General features: G+C 36.2%; 1 protein-coding gene across 4 annotated transcripts in view; it reads left to right on the plus strand.

Moving 5' to 3' along the window:
* The window catches only part of CDK14 (cyclin dependent kinase 14), a 503,831-nt gene that overhangs the window by 14,211 nt on the left and 463,311 nt on the right, over nt 1-26,309 (plus strand). For all 4 annotated transcript variants that reach the window (XM_021713156.1, XM_008059636.2, XM_021713157.1 and 1 more), the window contains one exon: nt 12,803-13,048. In XM_021713156.1, the coding sequence (XP_021568831.1) occupies nt 12,818-13,048 (231 nt within the window). In that variant the 5' untranslated portion in view covers nt 12,803-12,817. The remainder of the gene's footprint in view (nt 1-12,802; nt 13,049-26,309) is intronic.

Genomic DNA, 26,309 nt, shown 5'->3' on the forward strand with positions numbered 1-26,309 from the left:
ATCAGTAGCCACTCTCCTCTCAGCTCCTAGAAGCTGCCTGCCTGGCAGTTCTGTGTCATGTGGTCCATGTGGGCAGTTCATAGCATGGATGCTTGCTTTTTCTAGGCTAGCCAGACCACATCCCTCTGACGTTCTCTTCTGCCATCAGCTGGAGAAACTGCTGTGCTTTTTTGTGTTTTTTGGTTTGGTAGGTCAGGATCCCTCAGGGTAGTTGCCTATTTGTTGTGTAAGGTGCTTGTACATAATCATGGGTTATCTCATCATAGTTACATTCAGGGCTGGGGATTATTTAAAGGTGAGGGACGTTGGGTGTCATTTTAGATTTCTGCCTATCACAATGAGCTTGTAGTTAAAAAGTCTTTAATTGATAACATTTTATGAATATATATGTATACTTAGTATTTTTGTGTCAGGGTTGCCTTTTTGGCAATAGTTTTCAGATAATGTTTCAGAGCATTATCTCTCTTAGCAAAGAAGTATGAAGATTATGTATGACTGAATCATTTAAATCTGATTTATTAATTTAACAAAGCCCTATTGAGCTTTACTGTGGGCCAGGCAATGAGCAAAGCACTGTAGGAAAAGAGTGTAATAACATAAACATCATCCTTGTTTTTGTGGAACTAGATGGGAAGATACTGAGTCTCAAATGTATTCTGCCATGGGGCTGCTGGAAAGTATGAGGCTCTTCAAACAACCATGGGTTAGTGATTATTTTGAAACTAACATGTGAACTAGAAACTAACTCACAAGACATGTTTTGAAATGTAGTAAGTGAAATCACAACCATAGGCAGATGTCCATAAAAGTACACAGTTTCCAAAAATCTCATGTTGTTTTTGCTTTTATTTGGTCATTTCCTAGTGGATAGCAAAAATGATAAACATAAAATGTTTAAGAAGGTTTCAAGAAATTATTTTAAATTATTGAGAAATGTGTTTTAAAGATATTTTCCCCTTAAAAAATAGGAAAAGGCAGCCATTGCCACTGCCGTTGCCTTGCTATGCTACGATGTGGCCATGTGGCTGTGTGCTCTTTGAGCTATGGCCAAGCCATGTGACCCCCCTCCTCCTTTAGGGAAATGAATCCCCTCTTTCTCCCTCTCTTTCTCCAGGATTTTTTTTTTTTTTTTTGAGTTGCAGTCTCACTCGGTCGCCCAGACTGGAGTGCAGTGGCTGCTCCCGGCCACCGCAGCCTTGCCTGCTGGGCTCCGGCGATCCTTCTGCCTCAGCCTTCCGAGTAGCCGGAATTACAGGCATGTACTACCACGCCCCGCTGATTTTTTCATTTTTATTGTAGAGATGAGGTCTCGCTGCCCAGGCGGGTCTCAAGCCCGCGGGCTCAGGCAATCCACTCACCTCAGTCTCCCAAAGGCGCGGGATTACAGGCTGAGCCACTGAGCCCAGCTCTTTCTCCAGTTTACTTTCGAATTAAAGTATATTATCTTTAAAAATTTTTTTAATTTTAAAGATGTGGGGTACAATTCAGGGTTAGGTATATAAATGTTCATTATGCAGGTACCCTTGTTGATGAGGTGTGCCCCCCCACCCCCCAGCAGTTTCCTACTACTGCCAATCCTGCTTCTTCCCACCCACAGCAGTTTTCTGCTAATGCCAATTCTTTTCTTATAGTATTACAATAATTGTTCAAGGTTCACTTATGAGTGAGAACATGTGATACTCACTTCTTTGTTTCATAGATCACTCAGTATTACAGACTCTAATTCCATCCAGGTTACTGTGAAATTCATAATTTTGTCCTATTTTATGGCTGTGAAATAGCCCATCACGTTATATACCACATTTAAAAAAATCCAGTCCTCTTTCGATGGGCAGTGCAGTTGGTTCCATGTTTTTGCTATTATGAGCAATGCTGTGATAAACATACATGTGCACTTATCTTTTTCATAGAGTAGAAGTATTCCCTTTTCCCCCCATCCTTTCCAGCATCTGTTGTTTTTTGAGTTATTGATGATGGCCATCAATAACTCAAAAAACAGGTGATATCTGAGTGTGATTTTAATTTGCATTTCTTTGAACCTCGAACAATTATTTGCATTTCTTTGGTGACTATTGAGGCTGAGCATATTTTCATGTATCTGTTGGTTGTTTGTATGTCTTCTTTTGAGAAGTGTCTGTTAATATCTTTTGCCCACTATGTAGGCAGAGTTTGTTTTTTTCTTTTCGGCACGTTTGAGTCCCTTGTAGATCCTAGATGTTAGGCTTTTGTCGGACATACATTTGGCAAGTAATTTTTCCAAGTCTGTGGACTGTCTCCGTACTTTTTCTTTTTTGGCTTTGCAGAAGCTTGTCAGTTTGATGAGGTCCCACTTGTCTATCTTATCTCTTATGGCATGAACACTTGGGGTTTTGGTCAGGAGTTGGTTGTCAGTTCTAATTTCCATAAGGGTGTCTCCTGCATTTTCTAAGGTTCTTATAGTTTGAGGTTTTACATTTAGGTATTTGATCCATTTAGAGTTGACTTTTGTGTATGCTGATAGGTCTTGTTTTAATCTTCTTGTTTTAATCTTCTGCATGTGCTGGCTGTGGCTCTTACTATTTTGAGGTATGTTCCATTTATGCCTAGATGTTCGAGGGTTTTTATGAAGAAAGGGTGCTGTATTTTTTCCAAAAGATTTTTCTGTGTCTAATGATGTAATCATGTGGTTTTTGTTTTTACATCTTTGATATATTTAATTATGTATATGGTCTTGCGAATGTTGAACCAGCCCTGCATCCTGGGGAATGAAACCTACTTGGTCATGCTGGATGATTTAAAGAAAGAAATTTAAAAACAATTTATTAGTGAGCAAAAGAGAATGAAAAAGGAAGATTCAAGGCAGAAAAAAGGAAAAAGAAAAGCTGCCATAGTGGATGATTTTTGAGATGTGTGGTTGGTTCCAGTTTGCTAGGATATTGTTGAGAATTTTAGCATCTGTATTCCTTAGGGTATTGGCCTATAGTTCTCTTTCTTTGTTGGATCTTTACCAGTTTTGGGTATCAGTGTGATGTTGGCTTCCTGCAATGATTTGGGGAGAGTTCCATCTTTCTCAATTGCCTGTAATACTTTCAGTAGGATTTGTATCAGTTCCTCCTTATATGTTTTGTAGATTTCTGCTGGAAAGCCATCTGGTCCATAGTTTTGTGTGTGTGTGTGTGTGTGTGTGTGTGGGTAGTATTCTTATGAAATAATCAATTTCCTGGACTCTTACTGGTCTATTTAGGGTCTCGATTTCTTCTTCTTTAAACCTGGGGAGGTTGTATGATGTCAGAAAGTCCTCCATTTCCTATAGGTTTTCAAGTTTGTTTCCATACAAGTGGACATAGTGATCTCTCTTATAATCTTTTGCATTTCTTTGGGGTCAATTGTGATTTTATCTTTTGCATTTCTGATTGTGTTTATTTGGGCTTTTCTCTCTTTTTCTTGGTCAGTCTAGTTAGGGGGTTCATCAATCTTGTTTATTCTTTCAAAGAATCAGCTTTTTGTTTCATTGATTTTTGTGTGTGTGTGTGCTATCTTTTTGTCTTCTGTGTCCCGAATTTGGCCTTTTATTTTGGTGATCCAGATCTTCTGCTCAAGTTAAGATTTTGGTGGTCTTGCTTTTCCAGCTTCCTTAGGTGATTTGCTAGGCTGTTAACTTGTGATCTTTCCATTTTCTTCATGTGTGTTCGTAGACACATGAATTTCCCTCTTAGTACTGTTTTCATGGCATCCCAGAGGTTTTGGTAAGATGTTTCTTTGCTTTCATTTGTTTCCAGGTATCTTTTAATGTCTGTTTTGATTTCTGCATTGACGCAGGAGTTCTTTAGCATCATGCTTTTTAGTGTTCATGTCTTTGCGGGTTTTGGGAGAGCTTTGTTGGTATTGATCATTTATTTTTATTTCACTGTGGTCTGAGAAGGTGCATGGCCATATTTCTTTCTTACGGAATTTGTTTATGCTTGATTTATGACCGCAATGTGGTCGATCGTAGAGTACATTCCATGTGGTGATGATTAGAATGTATACGCCATGGTTGTTGGGTGGAATGTTCTGTGGGTATCAATTAAGTCCATTTGGTCAAGCGTCCTGATGAGGTTCTGGATCTCCTTGTTGATTTTTTTGTCTTGATGATCTGTCTAGGGTCGTGAGTGGGGTATTTAAGTTCCCAGCTATGATAGTGTTAGAGTCAATATTTTTTTTTAGTTTACCTGCAAGCTGCTTTATGAAAGTTGGTGATCCTATGTTGGGTGCATATATGTTTAGGTGGTTATTTTTTGATGATGGATTGAACCTTTTATCATTATGTAGTGACCTTCTGTATCTTTTTACATTTTTGATAATTTAAAGGGTATCTTGCCTGATATTAGGATCATGACTCCTGCTTCTTTTGTTTTCCATTCGCCTGAAATTTTGTTTCCCATCTTCTTACTTTGAGTCTGGGAGTGTCCTTTCTGGTAAGATGAGTCTCTTGAAGATAATATATTATTGCCTCATGATATTTTATCCAGTTTGCCATTCTGTTTCTTTTCAGTGGTGCATTTAGTCCATTCACATTCAGGCTAAATATTGAGATGTGAGAGTTTATTTCTGTCATGAGGTTCTTATAGAGTGTTGTCTTTCTTTTGATTTTTTGATTGATTTGTGTGGTTTCAGTCTTTTTCCTGCACTTTTGGAAAGGGTGCTGTCATTCTTTTTCTTCTTTCTTCTGTGTTTAATACTTTCTTAAGTGGTTCTTGTTGAGCTGGTCTGGATGCCACGTAAGCTCTTAGAGATTGAATGTCTGGGAAGGATTGTAATTCTTTATCACTGATTAAACTTAGCGTAGCTGGGTAGGTAATAATTGTTGAAATTTTTTATCTTTGAGAACTTTGAAGATTGGGCTCCAGGCTCTCCTTGCCTGAAGTGTTTCTGTAGATAAGTCTGCTGCCATTCTGATTGGTCTTCCCCAGTAGATAGTCTAACCTTTTTCTCTTGCTACTTTTAGGAATTTTTTCTTTTATACTTACTTTGTGTAGGTGAATCACTATGTGTGTAGGAGTTGGTCTTCTTATTTGTTGTCTTGCAAGGGTTCTCTGAATCTCTTGTATTTGAATAGTTGTATTACTGATGAGATGAGGGATGAGAAGTTTTCTTGGATAATCTCATGGAATGCTTTTCCAGGGTGGTCTCGGTTTCTCTATCTGCCTCAGGGATTCCAATTAATCTTAGGTTCAGCATCTTGAAATAATCACTCATCTGTGGAGATTTTATTCTGTCTTTTTGATATTCTTTTCTATGTTTTTAACAGTTTGGGTTAATTCTGTATTTTGTTCCTTAAGCTCTGAGATTCTTCTGCTTGGTTAATTCTGCTTTCCATCCTTATCAGTTTGTTGTTTCTTTCATTCACTCTATTTTTTATTACTGTTATCTCAGTTATCATCCTCTTCATTCTTTCCTCTTGCCTCTCCTCAATTCTAATTACTCTCTCTATTAATGTCTTGATATCTGGATTTGTGGTTCAAGACCAGTCATTTTGGGGGCTCTTCATTGTTTGCATTCCGAAGTCTGTATTCTCAGTGGCTCTCCTACCAGGGGTTTGTGCAAGACCCATATTCTTCTGTTGGGTTTTCTTCATTTGTGTAGATTTTTCTCCCCCTTATCTTCCCCCCTCCCCTTTTTAAACTCTTCTTTAATTCTGTTGCTCAGGGAATGGGTGGGTAGCTTTTACTTCTGTTTGTTCAATCTTCTACTCTTTCTTATGTGGATCCTCTGGCTTTGTTCAATTCTGAAGCTGGACTGTGAGTGAGGGATTGTACTTTTTGCAGTTTTAAGGTTATATTGAGAGGGAAGTTGTGGAAACTATCTGCAGATTCCAGTATCCGCTCATAGTTGTGTGTATCCCCTGGAACCCACTTCCCACTCCCTTACAATCTGTTCATACGTTGGGGGTATAGGTTTGCCACCTGAAAACAAAATAGGTTAGAAAAAGGAAAAGAACAGAAAAAGGAAGGCGGGCAACCAATGGAAGGTGGAGAAAGAGAGGAAAAAGAGGGAAAAGAGACAGGCATACCCACTAACAAATGTAGAGATACGAACAAAGACAGAAAAAATAATAATTAAAAAACAATCATACAAGCACACAAAATTCCCCTATTGATGTACTCTCCCTCAGAAATACACATACACAAACAGGAAGTCTAAAAACTACAGCAATACAATAACAGAAACAAAGTGAGCACGAAAATATAATCAAAGAAAGAAAGAAAGGGAGAAGAAGAAGAGAAAATGAAACAAAGTAAAACAAAAAACAAACAATTATTTACAAAAAAAAACCTCACTCTGAGGCTGTTTCTGTAGCTCTAACTTCCTTTTGGTTCTAGTCTCCAGCCCCTCCCCTCTGCACTTATGGCAGGCTGATAGGATTGCTCTTAGCATGGTCAGATGCAATGCAGACTACTGTGGGAGAAGGGTGGATCAGATCTGGACTCACTTGGCTTGTTGCCCCTGTTGTCAAGTCTCTCACTCATATCTGAAGTGTCTGTGCCTGTTCCAGCCTGGGGGCGGTGGGGTGTTTGTCTCTCCTAGTTTGATGAGATAACCTCTTGGTCCCAGGTTGAATGCTGGGTGGATATGGGCAGGGAGTGCAGTTCTCTACCTGGTTCTGGGACAGAGGAAATGGCTTTCTCTCCAGCTCTCTTGATCTGCTGTCTCCACAGATTTGGGGTTTTTACCACTCTGCTGTCACATGTGATGGTGTGAACCAGGCGCCAGGTTTTGAGGATCTGCTGTATTCTCCAGCCTTTTCTTAGGAGAGCCCCAAGAACAACTGACCACCCTGCATGCTGGTGGCTCCAATCTCAGCGTGGTGGGGGGTGGCAGTCACCTCCAGAGGAGAGCCTCAGGTGCATGAACCTGAGTCTCCCCTCAGGTGAACTTTCACTCACCCACGGGCACACACCCACTTACCCACTTATGCAGAGAGTCTTTATTGACACTTGCTTTTGTGGAGACTCCATAAACTGTATTTTCTAATCTAAAAAAAAAAAAAAAAATTAGGGAAGGGCTGTCCCTTTTTTGTTGTAATGGTGAATATTTTAGAGAAGTTTGTTTTTCCACAGGTGTGTGTTTTTCATGGATTTTTACAGTTGTCATAATTGTGCCATATTCAGATCCATTAAATGAAAAGCTACATGACTCAAAATATATTAATGTAATGCCTTTTAGGCATGAAGATCGAGATAGGGCTTAACTTGCAGTAGAATCTTTAACAGTTTATCTTACTTAAACTGTATGGATTGAGTGAGCTATCAACTTTTCCAGTTGGAGTTCCTCTCTTTCCTTAAGCTAGCAAATGACTTTGTGAATCTCAGTTTTGCCAGAATTCATAGTATGAAGGACAGCAAGAGAAAGGTTTATCTGAGTTTATATGATTCCATGACCTGGCTAAGAATTAAGTTAATTCTTTTAGCTTTTATAGTACCCTTGCAGCTTTTCTTTCCTCAGCTGACATGTAGAAGTGACATTTGTCATCTCTTGCTACTTTTTTCTTCTGTGACTGTGCTGTTGTATATGTACTACAAAGTTATACTTCATTGTAAAATTTCCCCATGTATTTTAAGTTAGAGAAAATAGTTTTCTATCTGATAAAGTCTAATTTACTAATATGATTCAAGATGTTGAATAAAAAATAGAATGTTATATTAAAATTAGCTCCATATTCTCCTTTGCAGAACTAAGATGTTTTTGTGGGGTTTATGTTTTTGTGTTGCTGATTTTTAAGGATCGCATTAGATTCCAAATATGCCACTGTTTTCTTTCCCATTATCCATGTATCAATTCAGCCTTCATTATTTTATATATATGTCACTTTACTTGATTTATATATGTGTACATAAATCTTCTTTTAAGTTAAGTAAGAAACTACTAATATTTATGGCTAAAACACAATGATTAGCTTCTTCCTGAAAGTATCAAAGTAAATTTCAAGACCCATGATCAAATCTCTCTTTTTTGTTGTTTTCTCCCTTACTTTTTCCTTCTCTTAGCCATGTTCTGTAGTTTCTGTGTACGTTTTTCACATATCTTTTGTGATATTTACCATTAAATATTTGATATTGCTTGATGCTGTTTTGAATGGTATTTTAAAAAGTTCAAATTTCTGATTGTTGCTAGTGTCTGTACCCTTTTATATATTATCTTGTATCTTGCACCCTTGATTAAAAAAATCACATATTACCAGGCTTGGTGGCTCAGCCTGTAATCCTGTGCCTTGGGAGGCTGAGGTGAGTGGAGTGCCTGAGCCCATGGGTTCGAGACCCGCCTGGGCAACTTGGTGAGACCTCATCTCTACAGTAAATCAAAAAATTAGCTGGGTGTGATAGCGCGCACCTGTAGTTCCAGCTACATGGAAGGCTGAGGTGAAAGGATCGCCGGAGCCCAGCAGGTCGAGACTACGTTGGCCGGGAGTGGCCACTGCACTCCAGTCTGGGCAACTCAAAAAAAAAAAAAAAATCACATATTAATTCTACTAGGTTTTTAGAGAGCTCTTCTTGGACTTTTTACATAGATGATCAACTTCTGTGAATAGAGTGCTTTATTTCTTTCTTTCCAATGTGAGTGGCTTTATTTATTTTTCTTGCTTTATTGCATTGCTTAGAACTTAGCATACAGTGTTGAATCAAAGTGATGAGAGTAGACATCCTTGACTTGTTCCTGGTTTGGGTGAAAAAAACGTTCAGATTTTCACGATTAAGTATGTTGTTACCTGTATTTTTTTTTAGTAGATGTCCTTTATCAGGTTGAGGAAGTTTTATTCTGTTTTTAGCATTTGAGATTTTTATTATGAATGGATGCTAAATTTATCATATGTTGTTTCTGAGTCTATTGAGATGATCATATGATTTTTAAAAGATGTGTATTAGTTATCTATTGCTGCATAACAAATTATTCCATAACTTAACATTTTAAAACAACAAACATTTTTACATATCACAGTTTCTGTGTGTTCCTAATCCAGGTGATACTTAACTGGGTGTGTCTGGCTCAGGGTCTCTCATGGGGTTTCAGTCAAGCAGTAGGTTGGGACTGTGCTTATAACTTGAAGGCTTAACTCACATGGTTGTTTGTAGGGTTTAGTCTTTCTGCCTGTGTGCCTCTGCACAGGACTGCCTCATGACATGGCAACTGGCTTTCCCTAGGATTAGTGATCTAGGAGTGAGGAAATGCAAAGAAGAGAGCACCAATATAGAAGAATCATTCTTCTTACAATATTTTCTCAGAAGTGGTATACTATGATTTTTGACATATTCTATTTATTGAATACAAGTCAACAACAGATGCAGCCCACACTCAAGAGCTGGGAATTTAATAAGAGGGTGAATACCTAGAAGTGGGTGTCATTGGGAGTCATCTTAGAGACTGTCTACCATTGCATATTAAAATGGTATATTACACATTTTAAAATGTTAAGCCTACCTTACATTCTTGGAATTAATACAGTTTCATCGTGATTTCTTTTATCTTTTAGATATAATATTGGATTCAATTTGTTAAAGATGTAACAATCTTTTTTTTTTTTTTTTTGCCTCTGTGTTCAGAAAGAGATTGATTTGTATTTTCTGTGTAATATTGTGTGGTTTTGGTGTTGGATTTATTCTTGGCTCATATAATAACTTGGAAAGTGTTTCCTCTTCATCAGTATTTTGGAGATGTTTCTGTAGAGTTGGTGTGGTTTCTTCCTTTAATGTTTGGTCTACATCATCAGTAATACCATCTGGCCCTGGCATTATGTTTGTGGTAAGGTGTCCTCCGTCCCCACTTCCTACCAATTCAATCTCTTTAATAGACATGGGCCTATTCAAACTAAGCTTTGGTAATTTTTGTTTTTTAAGGAGTTGTTAATTTCATCTAAGTTGCTGATTTTATTGGCATAATGTTGTTCAGAATATTTGTAGAAAATCTGTAGTGGTCACTTCTCTCACATTCTAGATATTGATATAGGCAGTGTATATTTTCACCCTTTTTTCCTTATCAGTCTGGCTAGAGGTTTGTTATTTTTTAAAAAAATTCTCTCCTGAAAACTAATGTTTGCATTTTACTGGTTTTCTTTATTGTTTTCTGTTTTTTATTTTATCTATTTCCATTCTGATTTTTTTTTAATTTCAGTCTTATGATTATTGTGAGTTTTGTTTGCTCTTTTTTGTTTTTTATATTCATATAGCATTATAAATTTTTCTCACCGTTGTATGAGTATATTGGAGTATCATTTTCCTTTAGCCCAAGGTGCTTTCTGATTGCTTTTTTGAATTGTTTAAATCTCAAGTATTTTCTGTCATCCTTTTACTTTTTCTCTCTGTTTAAAGCAATTTGACTTTGATGTGGTCTTGTGTATTTTTCTTCAAATTTCTTGTGTTTGGGGTTCATTGGGCCCATGTGTTTATAATTTAATTGCTTCAGTGATGTGGGTGGTTTCTTATCTACTGCCTTCACATTTTTAAAGAGAACACATAAACCCTTACAAATTTTGGTGCTCCACCCACGAAGGACTCTTGCCTGGACCACTCTCTAGATCTAACCAGCAGTTACAGGAGCTGTGGGGGCTAGAGGAGCAATTAACCACGGGGAAGCCATTAGCCAAATCTGGAATGTGGGATATGCTGCAGGGCAAATGATCAGCTTCTTCAATAAATTGCTGGCAAGAAAGAGAAAAGAGAGGATATTGTTATGAAATAAAAATATTTAAAGGAATAACATCCTAATGCCATGTTTGAACTCTCATTCAAAAAAAACAAACTGTAAAAGATACCTTTCCCAGTTGGGGAAGTTTGAATATGGACTAGGTATCACATGGTATTGAGGAATTATTGGGTTTTTTTTTGTTGTTGTTGTTGTTAGATGTGATAATGGTGGAGTAGATATTTTTTAATGCTCTGAAATATTGAAATATTTCACGTGAAATAACAATCTGTGGTAAATGAAATGAAGGAATTTCATGTAATCAAAATGAATAAAGATTGACAAAACATTGATAATTATTGGAGCTGGTAATGAGTACATAAATGATATTATGGTTCTGTATGTTTGAAAATTTCCATTAAAAAGAGCTGCATAAAAATAGTTAAAACAAAGGAAAACATCGGTGCTCTAACTTACTTGAAATAAATTTTTACTTTTTGATCATGAGTAGGGGATTCTGCCTTGAGTCTTAAAAATATCTTCAGAAGTTTTGTGGTATGCTAAAAGTATGATAATAGTCTTCTCATTTGAGTCAATTAGAATTCAGCCTGTGGTTAATAATTGAGACATACTCTTAGGACAGAGTTGAGGCTTAATGTTTAACTTAAACTTTTTTGTTTCAGAAACTTAAAAGAGCTTAGTTTAATTGTATATACTTTTCTACTTTAGTGGTTTTAAAAACATTACACAAGTCAGCATGTTCATAATTCACACAAAAAAGAGATAAACAAAACAAAATTTCACCCTGACCTACTCCTTTCCACATGTCTGGAAGTATCTGATGTGAATGGTTTGCTGTGTTTTTGTGTGGTTTTCACTATGCTTATATACGCACATACAAGTATCTATATCTCATATCTGTATTTATATCTATATCTGTCAATATAGATAGGTACATTTATTCTGTGAATGGAATCATCTGATCATATGTTACTGTCAGCTCGCTGTATCAGTGAGTCCTCTACCTACCCCAACTGTGGGTCAAAATATGTAACAAAAACTTTATACTTTTACTTTAACAATGCGGATTTTGCATTACATATCTCCTATTATTCTGATTTTGATAGCATATAGGAATGTGGAAATTTTTTACAAGAAAAGAATTCTAAAAGCAAATGTAATTTAAAGTTTTCTTTAGAGGAAAGAATAAAGTTATCTAACTTCTCAGGTAAGTTCGAAGCCATAAAGTTATTTAATAAGGACAGCAAAATTTTCAGGAAGAAGGGATGGGTTAGAACATAAAGTAGAATAAAAGGGGGCAAACACCTCAGGTTTCCTCCCACTGTGGGAGCTTTTCTGTCCTCTCGGTAAATCCTGCTTCCTAAAAAAACCCAAACAAACAGATAAAAAAGAACAAAAGGGAGACTAAAATAAAATGAATGAATGGGGCAGGCTGCTCAAGAAGGGAAGGAGTGGAGAGAAGGGACGTGGATGTCTCGTGGAGTAATGGAAGCTAAATATTGAAATGAATGTTTTTCTTTTACATATTCCTTTTATCCATTAGTTTTGAAATTAAATAAACATTGTTATCAATTCTTCAACATCTCTAGCCATTAGCCCTATTTCAACTTGGGAATGAAATCAAAGGGACAGATTTTAAATATATATATTTTTTAAATATATAGTTTTTTTTTTTCAGGCATAGCATTTTTAAGCAACTAATGCCTTTGTGTTTTTCCTCTATCCTGTGTTAGCTGCTTGCATGATGACCCATCAGTTGAAGTGCCCATCTGATTCAGCTCAACTTTTAGAAATATTTTAAATTGAAGAAAGTTATCCTACCTCTTCATGATTCAGAAGCAATCCATTTGCAGTCAGATAGTAAAACATATGACAGGTTTCAAGAACTATCTCAGGGTACTGGCAGTGTAGGCCTTTAAGTTTTGCATTTTATGGAATTGTTGTTTAAGCCCTAAGTGAGAATAAGTAGAATAATTATGAGGAACTTTTTGTTCTGTGACTTAAGGCTATGTAGCTTTTAGAATGTGGGCTTTTTGAATATTTCCTGAAATCGAAATTGGTAAGCTTTCTAGAGTAATAAATCAGCATGTTAAGTGATGTTAAAGTTTCATTGCAGAGTTCTGAATTTAATTCCACTTTTTTTCAGATATGTGTCACAAAAATGTCTACACGGAACTGCCAGGGAATGGACTCGGTGATCAAACCCCTGGACACAATTCCTGAGGATAAAAAAGTCAGAGTTCAGAGGACACAGAGTACTTTTGACCCCTTTGAGAAACCAACTAATCAAGTAAAGAGAGTGCATTCAGAGAACAATGCTTGCATTAACTTTAAGACCTCTTCTGCTGGCAAAGAGTCACCTAAAGTCAGGCGACACTCCAGTCCCAGCTCGGTAAGTGCAGTCTTCTTGTGTATCACTGGGTAAACAGAAGGAATATCCCTTTTATGATAGTAGCATGCTGTGCTAGAAGACAATAAGTAGCTTTATCACTACCTTATTATGCATTTTTTTCCAGGGTGGTTAATTGTTGAGAGAGAGAGACAGACAGACACTCAGACACAGAGAATAAGCAAACAGACTGTATTCAAACTCCTTAGTAATAAGCAGCCAGCAAACAAATGAATGAAATAATTGAACTTATTTTTAGAAAAATCATCTGTTTTCTGATTTTTTTCTAGTTAGGGGAATTATTTATGGTTAATAATCCTTTGTATTTCAAACCCTTGGAGAGGTTATTGAACTTTACTGTGTTTGTGGGCAGTAAAGATAATTTTGAAATCTGCAAAATCACAAAGAATTTTATTTCAGAATAAATGTCAAAGTTGATTTACTTGTGTTATTCCAAATTGTTTGGGGGTAGTCTACTAATCTCTCTCCTGTGACTTGTCTAAAACAACACATTGAAGTACTTTTCCAGGACAAAGTCCTGCACTGAATAGAAAATGCTTCAGTAGAATTCTGTGCAGGGCCAGATTCGATAGGGCCAAAGGAAAGAGAGTGTCTGGAAAGAAGTGCTGGAAGGAAACAGCCCTTAGACATAACTAGTGATTTACAAAATAAAAAGGAGCATTTCAAGAGAAAATTTTCTCTGTTATGTTTCTATTTAGGCATCTAAGCACCTTTTCCAACCTTTTAGCTAAAATTAATATACAGTGTTTATAATGTTTTGATAATAAAAATATTTTTCATAGATAAACTTTTTGATTTTATTTATTTATTTTTAGCTGTAACTGCCTCCTCTTCCTTTGTTCACAATTAATATGGTTTTAATCACAAATTGAGATCTGGAACTACTTGAAAACTATCAAACTCCTCTAAAGCAAATCATAATCAGGAAATCTATTAGTTTTTCTCCCTGGAGATTGCTCTTGCAGTTCTCCATTGTCCTAATTTAATCTGGACTGGCTAATCTTTAAACCTATGTTTCCTTTCCCTAGCTTTCTGAGAATTTTCTTTATCTTCTTTTTTTTGGTGGCTAAATACCTGTCCTCTGGGTTACATGTCTTTCTTGTTTCTGGTTTATTTCATTGCTTTGTAGAAGCATATTCTCCAGTAGCTTCCTGAGAAAGGGTGAGAGAAGTTTGTTCATATGACTACGTTTTTATTCATAGTTGATTACTTGATTAATAATCTCACTAAGTATATGATTCTATCTTAAGATTTTTTTTTTCTTCTTAGACTGTTGAACACCTTGTTTGGTTGTTTTCTAGGTTCCTATATTGTTACTGAAATTCATAGACTGTTCTGATTTCCAGTTCATTCTTTATCTGCTTTGTGGAGCCTTCTAGGACTTTTTAAAAAATAATATACCTGGTGTGGTGTGGTCCTTTTTTTTTGTATTTAGTGAGTCTTTTTAATTTTGATGTTAATTTCTTTCAGTTTCAGCAAATGTTTTTTATTTATTTAATTTTTCCTTTTAATCTTTTATCTCTTTTCAAAAACCATTTTTATTAGATAAATGTTGGGACTATTAGATTTATCTTCTAATTTGCTTATCTTTTCCCTGTTAATTTAAGTTTTTTTTCCTTATGACTTTCTGGGTGTTTTTTTGACTTCAGTTTTTAATCTTTCAATTGTAATTTTTAATTATGCTAGCATTGATTTCCACAAGCTTTTTCTTAGGTTTTGGATGTTCTTTAAAAAAACATTCTGTTCTTTTTCAATGAATAATATAAGACTTCATATGTTTCTGAGGATACTAAATGTAGGTTGGGGAAATTTTTTTTCCTTTTATATACTCTAAATTTTTAATTTCTGAGTTTCCTTTGAATTTCTTATATTTGCTTATTTGTTTTGGTCTCTTTGTCTTACCTGTTGAGACTTTTGGTGGATCTGTGTTATGCCTGTTGGCGCTCAGTTGTATTATGAGTAAGGTACTAAAAGTTGATTGAAAGTTCTCTGTGTCTGGGAGTCTTGTTAACTGGTAGGCTTTAGCTTTGTGACAGTTGGTGAAGACCTAGTCACAGGAGTGTTCTCAGATTTCACTAGCTCTTGATCTTTTTTTCTTGGTTGGGTGGCTCTCCCAAAATGGATTTGCTGATCTGTTTTTTAGGGCATATTACCTGGCTGCCGTTATTTTTAGATGATTAAGAAGGTACAGACTTTCTCATGGTTTGTTTTCATTCTGTATGACTTCACCTTGATGTCCAATGTGCTTGGTGCCTCTTCCAAGAATTACCTCTCCTGGGAATGGTGGTGGTAGATACCTGGCTGGCAGAGGCTAGGGGAAGGGACCCTAAGCCCACCCCAATTAGTCATTTTGTTTTTAGCCTTACTTTGTACCTTAGCCTTCAATTCTTGTTGGTTTTGGGATTCTGAATTGTGAATTGACTTATTTCTTATTGACTTTATGTTTCATCATTTAGGTGTCAAGGGTTTGTTTTTTTTTTAACTTGTCCTAATTATTGACCTCTCAGCCACTTGTCTCCTGTCTTCAAATTATTGTTTGTATCTTGTCTGCAGTCTTCGTTTTACTAAATTTGTTTGCCCTTATGGGCTGTAACTTTACTATCATTTTAGTATGGATTGTGGGGTGGGGAGAAGTACATACGTGTAGTCAAGCCATGAAATTCAACTGGAAATAGCCTCTGTTTTTCTATCTTGTTTGTTTTTTTTTAACTTTTTTTACATTCTTTCCTGAGTTTCATATTGGACTTAACCTTTTCTGGTTCACCCTGGAATGACTTTTTTGTATGTTAGGGCACTTACTTTGTATGGAAATTGCTTTGCTTTCTTTTTACTTTAGGAGTTTTTGCTTCCTTTCAGTGTACCTTGGACAAATGTCTTTGCTCTTTACTTATGAAACTAGAAATACTTTTTCTCTTTTAGCAGGATGCTACAATATTCTGTTTTTTTTTCTTTTTGAGTCCTTTCTGTTTGCTGCCTTTTGTTTTCTTCCTGTTGTGTGATAGGAAGCAGTACTGTGTGTGTGTGTGTGTGTGTGTGTGTGTGTGTGTGTGTAAATTTCCATTGGATTATCAGTGGGGGAGAAAATGGAAGCAGTAACACTTCTTATGTAACACCATTTTACATCTTTTACATCTCCTCCAGCAGTGTAGAGGTTTGGTGATTTCACACTCCTGGAAAACATGGGAAACCATGGAAGCTTTATAGGCATAGATTTTGTTATTCTTAGTGCTGTTTAGAAGTTGTAGCAGTGTCTGATAAATATCAAAGGAAGAATTTTCTTACCTAAGGGTTACCAGGATTAATGTCAGACCATGTCTTGGTTTCTCTGAGGTCCAAGCACAGGATTCCTGCCTTAGTCCATCAGACGTCCCGACCCTCTTATCCTTTCTTGGTTTCTCTTATGTCAAAACCCTCAGATCTTGTCTTGGTCTCTCAGAAGTGCCAACCCTCGGATACTGTCTTGGTGTCTCTGAAGTCCCAAACACCGATCCAGCCTTGGTCTATCTGAAGTCCCAAACCTCGTATCCTAGCTTGGTGTCTTTAATGTCCCAATCCTCGGATCCTGCCTTGGTCTACCTTAATTCCCAACTCTAGAGCCCAACCTTGGTCTCCTTGAAGTCCCAGTTCTCAGGTACAACCTTGGCTTTTCAGACATCCCAACCCTCGAGTCCTGCCTTGATCTCCTTGAAATACCTACCTTTGGATCCTGTCTTGGTCTATGTGAAATCTCAACCTTCAAGTTATTTCTTTTAAAATGCTAGTTATCACGAATGGCGCCACAGTAGAGTTGGGAAGGGAGGAGGAAGTGATAAAAGTGTGGCCCTGCAGCTGCTGTTTTAATGAGGAAAGCACTGTCTTGTGGAAGTATGGTAGAAACTAGTTTAAAAATACTATTTCTTCTCAACTACACATACTGGCCATTACATGTGCTAGGAGCCATGAGTGAAATCAAGAAATAAGAATGCCTTTACCTCAATGGCCATCATACTAGTGTGTACCTGCCGATTTTTCCATATAGTAGCACTTTACAATTCAGGCAGAATATAAAGAATTTGATTTTATTTAAATTGTTGTGTTTTAGGAGGGCATTTGACAGACTGTGTTTGTTTATTTCAGTTGTATTTCGAATGCCTACTTTCCCTAGGACTAGTTCCTGAGTAGTGTTTACAATTGTCACCGACATGACAAACCTTTCCTCCACTTTTTCTTCCACCTTCCCCAGCCAGCTGTACTCTTCAATAGCTACAGCTCCTGGGAGTACTATAAGAGACTGCCTGTCATGCTGGCCCAATTTAGAAGAGAGTTCATTGAGTTATGCTGTGATAAAATGATCTTAAAGACAACATACTTTCAGAAATTCATATTCTGGTTAAGGTCCTCTATACATTCCACATTTCCTCCAAATTTGCTTCTTTTTGCCACCATAAAAATGGACATCCCATTATAGATGGCCTATTCTGGAGAGTGGAAAGAGGGTGCAAACTTGCAAATAAGAGTTCCACATCAGTTCTTAGATACTCATTCTTGGGATGGGGGACGCTCATCTGGGCATTGCTTCCTTTTTTTGGGGAGTGAAAAATTCCCAGCTAGAACCAAGCATCCTTGTCTGGTTGTTACCATGTGTGGTGTTTGGGTTCATCCCTCTGTCTAGCATCTATATCTGTTTGGTAACCAAGTTACCTGTCAACTGTGGATTATGTTAGTGTGGCTGTTGATGCTGGAGATTATTGGCAAAAGAAAAATTAGCCCAGGAAGTTTTGACTTCAAATCCCTGCTTAAGGGGATCACGTAGTTCTGATTGAATCTTTTCTCCCTCATTCTCACACCCACTATCACAATTACATATAGTGTAGTACAGCAGTGATTCTTAATTGTGGTTTTCTTGCAATTCAGGGAGTCTTCAACAATCTTAAGCAAGGGGCTATATGTGAGGGTTAAAATCAATTTTCAATGAAGCCAGTATGAAACTATGGACTTTCGTATTGGGTATTGTGGTATCATTACAGTGAACATTGAGGTATACTCATGCAGTTTATAAAAATGCAGTTAAAAAACCCATACTTGAAAATAAAAAATAATAAAAAAATACCCGTTGTTGATTTTAGAATTGGAGTTTCAGTAGAAGACAGACCTAAGCATGAGTAATATTTCTTACCTATGAATGGGAGTTAGGACTCCATGGAAATATTCCACCAACTTAACAGAGGAGAAGAAAATACATTCTCAATTCCTATCAACTTTAAGTTCTTAATTTTCAGATGAAGATAGTAGTAGTATCAGCCTCATGGTGGTATTTATATGGATTAAATTTAGGTAATGTATGTAAAGTGATTAACTTAAAGCCTGGTACATAGTAGTCACTCAGTATTAGCTAGTTGATATTAGTATTACATAAACAATGAACTAGAGCAATCAAGGGCCAGGAACACCTTCATGGTAGGATGGCAGGCACTGTTCAGGTGGAACATTAATTAGCTGTACTTTTCATTATTCATGCTCATGTTCCCCTCCACTGGTCCAGACAATTGACAGTTCTCTGTACCTCTATTCTGTTCAAAAAAATGCATTGACATCATTTCATTAAATTTCACATCTCTATGTAGTTAGTGTCTGTTAGCAACTAATGATTAGCCTTCTGTATTTGCACGTCTCTGAAGTGATATCTCAAGCCTGCACTCTTAAGTAGGGAAGTGATAAGCAGAAAATAGTTGTCCTATAAAGCTGTTTCTCATCTAACCACACACTGACATCAAAGAGCTAAAGATAATGTTTAAGGTTGACTACACCTTGGTTTGATCCAGCATCTATATTTAAATGTGATTTAATAAAGTTGTAAGGAAAAAAAGACAAATGAAAGGACTGAACTTTAATTATAAAAAAAAATTAGAATTCTCTTTTTGAATTATTTTTAGTTTTGCTCATTTAATAGGAAAGATTTTGTTATTGTCCTCTTTAAAGACTTGGCATTTTTATTTTTTATTTTTATATATTGTAATTACTGACCATTTTTTTTCATACGTAAAATAAGAGACTGACTTTAGAAGAATCTGTTAAAGCTCAGGCTATCTCATAGACATGCCCCATTCTATAAGCCTGTTCTTTTGTAGACTAGGACAATTTTCAGAGAGGAATTACACGCCTTTGATACTTCCTATGGAGCCAGCATAATTGATCTGTAAATTAGTGTTTTTTTCAGTGTCTAAGTATCAGTTTTATAGGGCAGATAACATTGATTGTTTTACCACCAAATGTGGCAAAATATTAATTTTCTGCCACTGCAGTGTTACTCGAATACACTTTAACCATGGTAGTTAATGCATCTAAGTCCATTTCGTTAGATAAATACACTACTTTGTTCCATCTCTTCTTACATGATCTTTCTTATGTATAGATGAAGATTGTTTTTATTTAAAAAATTTCCTTGTTTTTCTGATTTCATGAATCCAGCTTCTTCAAGTAGTAAGTTTATTATGGTCTATATTTTAAAACAATTACATTAATTCTTTTATAAAAAGAAGTTTATGAAGAACAAATTTTATCATTTTTAGAAAATTATTTTACTTTTCCAAAACCAGAAAATACTGGCTTTCTATACTCTTGCCTATTTGGCGGTGTTATCTTGTACTTAAGTATGCATTAACAGTTTATTTCCTAATGGGAGTAAGAGATAATTTTTGGCTGCTGCTATTTTCTTTAATTTATATTGGATTCATTCTTAATGGAGCACAAAAGCAAACACACAGACCTCTCATTCTGATTTTAAATAATTTAGAGTGGAACTGTGAACACAATATTTTCCCCATTGAAGATGATTTTATACTGAAGTTTAATATAGGTTTTAAAATTTCTATTTAAAACTTAGGCTCAGGAGGGGATGGTAAAGTGTGACATTCACAAGCTGTTTCCTGGTGATGAAAAATACATGAGAACATAACCCACACAGGCCTAGTCAGGAGACTTTGAGTGTAATTTTCCATTAAATTTTACTTGACTCAATTCAATACATGGTTTGGATCTTACAAGTTTCTTGAAGAAAAAAAGATAGAGGGTCCTAAATGAATGTAATGCTTAAAGAGCTCATCATTATAATCTGTGGTTAACTGACATAGACCCTAGTTAATTTCCTAGGAAATCATCTCATAATCTTCCCTACTCCTTCTCCTTCCTCCCTTCATTCTATGTTAATTTGTGGGATATCTTTGTTATATATATAGGGACACACATGTATATATACAGAGAGTGTTATGGGCTGAACTGTGTTCCCCTAAAATGCCTATGTTGAAATCCCAACCCTCACTACCTTAGAACGTAACCATATTTAGAGATATGGTCTTTAAAGAGGTGGCTAGTTAAAATAAGGTCACTAGGGTGTGACCATCTAATATGACCATGTCCTTATAACAAGAGGAGAGTCACCGGGGATGTACTCAATCAGAAGAAAGGCCATATGAGGACACAGTGAGAAGCTACACCAAGGAGAGAGAAGCCTTGAGAGCAAAACCTGCTGAAACCTTGATCTTGAACTTCCAGCTTCCAGAACTGTGAGAAAATAGATTTTGTTGTTGAAGTCACCCAGTCTGTAGTATTGTGTTATGGCACTTCTAAAAAAACTAATACATAATAATATATAATAATATCATAACAAACTAATACATATGTATATATGTTTATATATACATATAAAATACACTTTTGCTATTTGGTTATGATGTTTTCTCAAAACATTGTTACAAAATTTGTGCTATTTTTGTTTTTCTCATACTGAGCAATAAATGAGAGTAGATTTAAATAGCTGACTTTAGCTTTGAAGAAAAGTGTATTTAGTTAAAACTTAGCGTAGGATCTTGGGCAAATCAGTTAGTCTTTCTGGGAAGTTTTCATAGTTACACATTTAGAGTAGATGATCCTGAAAGTTATACAGCTCTAGGAGTTCTGATTTTGCAAAGGCAGGAATTCTCTTTTTGTTCTATACTTCATTATACAATTAGCAATATGTAGTCATGGGTCTTGGGGAGGAGTTGACCACACATTGGGTACTTTGGTCAGAAAATGGGTACTATGGTATCCGACTGTGGCAGATTGAGTATTTGACTTTGTAAGTTTTCCTGCAGCACTTACTAGATTTTCCAGCTGTTCTGTTTGCCGCAGTCATTCTTCCTTTGAGGTATTCAGTTAGTGTCTAGAGATATGCTAGGTGAATATTTGGGACTCTCAGAAATAAACTTGCTTGCTTCTCCTTTTATTAGCAATTAATGATGAGTAACTGAAGTTGCCTGATTCTACTTCCTTGGTATGTACAGCTTCAGGTTACCACATGCTGTATACACCTTTTAAGTCCTATCTTTAGATTCTTTAGTTCCACACACAAATTCTGCTCTTTTTCATTACACAGAGTGAGGATATAATCTCATAAAAATTTACATGTAGTAAAATGACCTCCAGCCATTGAGCCCTTAGGATATTTATATGTGAGTTGGTGGTAGAAAATTGAGCCGGGCTCGGTGGCTCAGCCTGTAATCACCCGCCTTTGGGAGGCTGAGGTGAGTGGATTGCCTGAGCCCGCGGGTTTGAGACCCGCCTGGGCAGTGAGACCTCATCTCTACAATAAATCAAAAAATCAGCCGGGCGTGGTAGCGCATGCCTGTAATTCCGTCTACTTGGAAGGCTGAGGTGGAAGGATCGCCGGAGCCCCGCAGGTCGAGGCTGCGGTGGCCGGGAGCGGCCACTGCACTCCAGTCTGGGCGACAGAGTGAGACTCCAACTCAAAAAAAAAAAAAAAAAAAAATTGGAATGTGTACCTATTTTCTGCAATCTCTGTGGCATTAATTTTAAACCTCTAACGTTCAGGAGTGCTGAGAAATATTTGTTGTTGTAAAGATTAACATTGTAGTTTCCTGTTTCATGGAAGAGGTAAGTTTCTAAAGCACAACTGCTTGTTAATTACTCTTAACAGTGGAGGTTAGGTTCTTATTCTTGAATTTAAGAGTAATGAATCAAATATTTCACCACTAAATACAAGACTTCTTAAAGGTTTCTATAAAATAATCTTTATTAAATTAGGCACTTTTCTTTTGTTTCTAGATTTCATGATTTTTTGTTTTTTATATTTAAAATACACAGTATACTGAATTTAAAAATTATTTTTCAGAATTTAGTAAATTATCATAGTTCTTTTTATTTATGCAGTGAAATCTATTAGTAAATATTTTGAGGTTGAGTCATTCTTGAATTCATGAAATAAACCTCACATTTGCAGATACTACTTTTCTTACATTTCTTTTAGAATATTTGCTTCCATGTTCCTGATACTTGACCTTTTGTTCAATTATGTTGTTAATTTGTGATTTTTGGTAATAGGATTTTGCTCGTCTCAGAAAATTATTTTGGAAACATTTTATATTTTTCTGGTATCTGTTTCATACAATTTAGTAATTAGCCATTTTTTAGTCAGGTGTTGTGGTACATGGCTGTAGTCCTAGTGACTCAGGAGGTTGAGGTGGGCGGATCCCTTGAACCTAGGAGTTCAGGGCTTCAGTGAGCTATTATCATGTCATTGTATTCCAGTTCTATTTATATTGCTTAAAAAAAAAATCTGTTCTGTTTTTACACTAAGTCATATTCCCTTTTGTATTTCCAGGGTTTTTTTGTTCTCTTTCTCTTTTAAATTAGACTTTCCAGAGAATCATCTATTTTAATGTTCTTTACAAATAATCTTTGGTTTTATTAATCATGTGTATAATATTCTTGTATTATATTTCACGAGTGTCTTTCATTTTTCTAAATTAATCCCTTCTTACCGCATTGTTTGTTGTTTTTTTCTTGAGTTCTAAGTCATGTTTTTTTATTCTTTTCGATTATGGGCACATATATTTAAATTTTCTTTTTGTATTGATTTGGCTGCATCCCATAGGTCTTAAGATGTCATGTCCTCATTGCCAAATATTTATTTATGAATTTTTAACTTGAATTTTTTTTAACCCATTTGGCTGCACTATTTAGTTTTCCTTTTATTTTTTATTTTTGAGTTGGAGTCTCACTCTCTCACCCAGGCTGGAGTACAGTGGCATGCTCTTGGCCACCGTAGTCTCGAACTGCTGGACTCAGGCGATCCTTCTGCCTCAGCCTTCCAAGTTGCTGGAACTACAGGCATGCGCCCCTACACCCAGCTAATTTTTTTATTTATTGTAGAGATGAGGTCTTGCCAAGTTGCCCAGGTTGGTCTCGAACCCGTGAGTTCAGGCAGTCCTCTCGCCTCAGCCTCCCAAAGTGCTGGGATTATAGGCATGAGCCACTACGACTGGCTCTTTATATTTTTTTAAAAACTAAATTTTATTTGTGTAAGGTATGCAGGTTGAATATCCTTTATCTAAAATGCTTTCTTCAGACGTGTTTTGGATTTCAGATTTCTTCTGATTTTGGAATATTTGCAGGTACATAATGAGATATCTTGGAGGGAGGACCAAAAGCTAAACACAACATTCATTTATGTTCCATATGTGCCTCATACACAGAACCTGAAGGCAATTTTATATACTGTTCTAAATATTTTTTGTGCACCCATCACGTGGGGTCAGGTGTGGAATGTTTCACTTGTGACGTCATGTTGGATCTCTTAAAGTTTCAGGTTTGGGAACTTTTTTGGATTTCAGATTTTTGGATCAGGGATGCTCAACCTGTACAATTTGGTATTAGAAGATGCATATCGATAAGTAAAGTGGTTATTATAGTGAAGCAAATTAATATAACCATTATCTCACAGTTACTCATTTTTTGATGTTGTGGCATGAACAACTAAAATCTACTCATTTAATAGGAATCCCCAATACAGAACATGTTTATTAATTATAGTCTTACTTTCTAATTTTATTGCATTGTGTGCAGAGAAAATAACTTGAAATGTTTCTGCAGTTTTCAATATTGAGATACCTTTTGTCCCCACATCTTTAAAATAAAATAAAGGAAAAAAAACAAAACAAAACCAGATACCCTTTGTGACCTAATCTATGGTCATTTTTGTATGGAAAAATACAAATATATGAATATGTGTGTTAGATTAAGATATTAATTCTAATATTCAAGCCCTATGTATTTCTTACTTGTTAGTTATCTGCTTGCCTTGTTGACATTTGAGCAAGGTATGTTTGTCTTACATTATCATCATGGATTTGATAATTTCTCATTTTATTGCTATCAACAGTTGTTTCATATATTTCAAAGTTGTTATTTGGTCTTTAGTAGTTTATGATTATTAGACTTTGTGATATATTTAAATGTTCCTCTTCATAAGAATAAAAATTATTTATTGTTTTGTGGATTCTTTCTTATCTGCCATCAGTATTACTGCCGTGCATGAAGGAAAATACTTTTTTGGCTATATTTTTTCCTTTACTCCTTTATTTTTAGATTTACTCTCGTTTTAGTTTTGTCTCCTTCCAGTAGCATATTGCTAGGTTTTGTTTTTTCAACCTGAGAGCTTTTAGATTGATAGGGAGATTGATTCATTCTTGAAATCATAGATTGTACACATTGATATATTTGGACTCAGACTCCTTATTTATATAGCTTTGCACGCTTTCTTAATGAGTGTTCCTTCTCCCTCTAACCACCCACTCCCTGCTCCTCTTCCTTATTCACTGACTTTTTTCTTCCATTCCCTTCCCTTCCATTAGTTTGAGATTTGCACACCTTATTTATAACGGTCTAGTCATTACCATGTAAAACTTAAGAAATTTACTAAAACGTATGCATTTGGAGTTTCAGTCAATATCTGTGGTCTGTCCTGACTAATTAAAGAAACCTCAACATGCTTTTATTTCCCCTTTCCTGCTGCCCCTTGCCTTCCTGCATGCCCCCCATCATGTTATATTGAGATAATCTGTAATTTTTTATATTTACATTTTTTATCCTGTGGGTAGTAAAAGTGTGGTGTTTCCATATCCTATTTGAGGGACTGTCTTGAGTATAGTATTAGTGATGCAAAATCATTTTTTCTCTTAATTTTGAAAATATTTCCAAATTGTCTTTTGGTGGTCCTTGTTGTCTGTGAAAATATTGTGCTTGTTGAGTAGTTTTTCCATTTAGATGCAACCTCTCACTGAAGTTTTCCAGGAGAATTCTGTTCAAACATTGAGCTTATTACTTTTAACTGTGTCCATCCTTGCAGTCACAGTTCATTAAATGTTTTATGTCACTGATTAAATATTTAATCTCTAAGAGCACCAGTTTAGTCTTTCTGAAGGGTGTTGATACCTTCTCAAAGCTCTTTGAAGGTATCATCTATATGTATTCAAAGTTATTCTTACCTTTGCACTGTCAGCATTCTTTCCAGGGTTTTATTAGTTTGTCCATTAAATGTTATGCTTCTTTTTCAGGGTGTTGATTTTCTGAAGTGATTTGTGATTTTTGGTTGTATACTCATCTGTATATTTGAGACTCTCACTGCTTATTCTGTTTTCTGTAAATTGTATCTCATGATTGTGTGAAAGAGGTTACAGCATGAGGGATGGAGAGATACTGCTCTTTCTCTGGTATTTGGTTACTTGAGTTCTTGCTCTACCCCTGTAGCTCAAATATAGCATTGTCAGATGTCTCCTCTGTGCATATCCCTTGTAGCTTGCTTGGGAAGTGCCGTGGTCTCAGCTGTGCTGATTAGTCTCATGTTTACCTAGAGGTGTCTGCTTTTTATTTTTGAGTCAGAGTCTTACTCTGTGTCACCCAGACTGGAGTGCAGTGGCACGCACAGGGCCACCCCAGCATCGACCCACTGGGCTCAGGTGGTCCTTTGGCCTCAGCCTTCCAAGTAGCCGGAATTACAGGCCCACGCTACCATGCCTGGCTAATTTTTTGGATCCATTGTAGAGACCAGGTCTTGCACAGGCTGGTCTCTAAGCCCTGGGCTCAGGCAACCCTCTCGCCTCCACCTCCCAAAGTGCTGGGATTACAGGCTTGAGCCACCACTCCTGGCCGGCTGTCTGCTTCTTTTATCTTATAATCTTCTACATTTTCAGAATTTTCTCTCAAGTTTTGATCCTGATTGCATTCTTTTAGAATTTCTCAACATTTCTAAATAGATATCGGCATTCTTTTTTATTTTCCGTTTCTGATTCTCATGTATTATTTTTGAAAAAAAATTTTTTTAGTCACTATGTGGTATTTTGGGTGGGAAGGAGGTAAGAAGCATGTAATCAGCCTACCAGATAGAATCCTTATAGGCAGTGGGAGTCAGAATCATTGCCCATATGTT

This window comes from Carlito syrichta, unplaced genomic scaffold (assembly GCF_000164805.1).
Source record: "Carlito syrichta isolate Samal-C Ts95f unplaced genomic scaffold, Tarsius_syrichta-2.0.1 Scaffold304306, whole genome shotgun sequence".
Classification (NCBI taxonomy): Eukaryota; Metazoa; Chordata; class Mammalia; order Primates; family Tarsiidae; genus Carlito; species Carlito syrichta.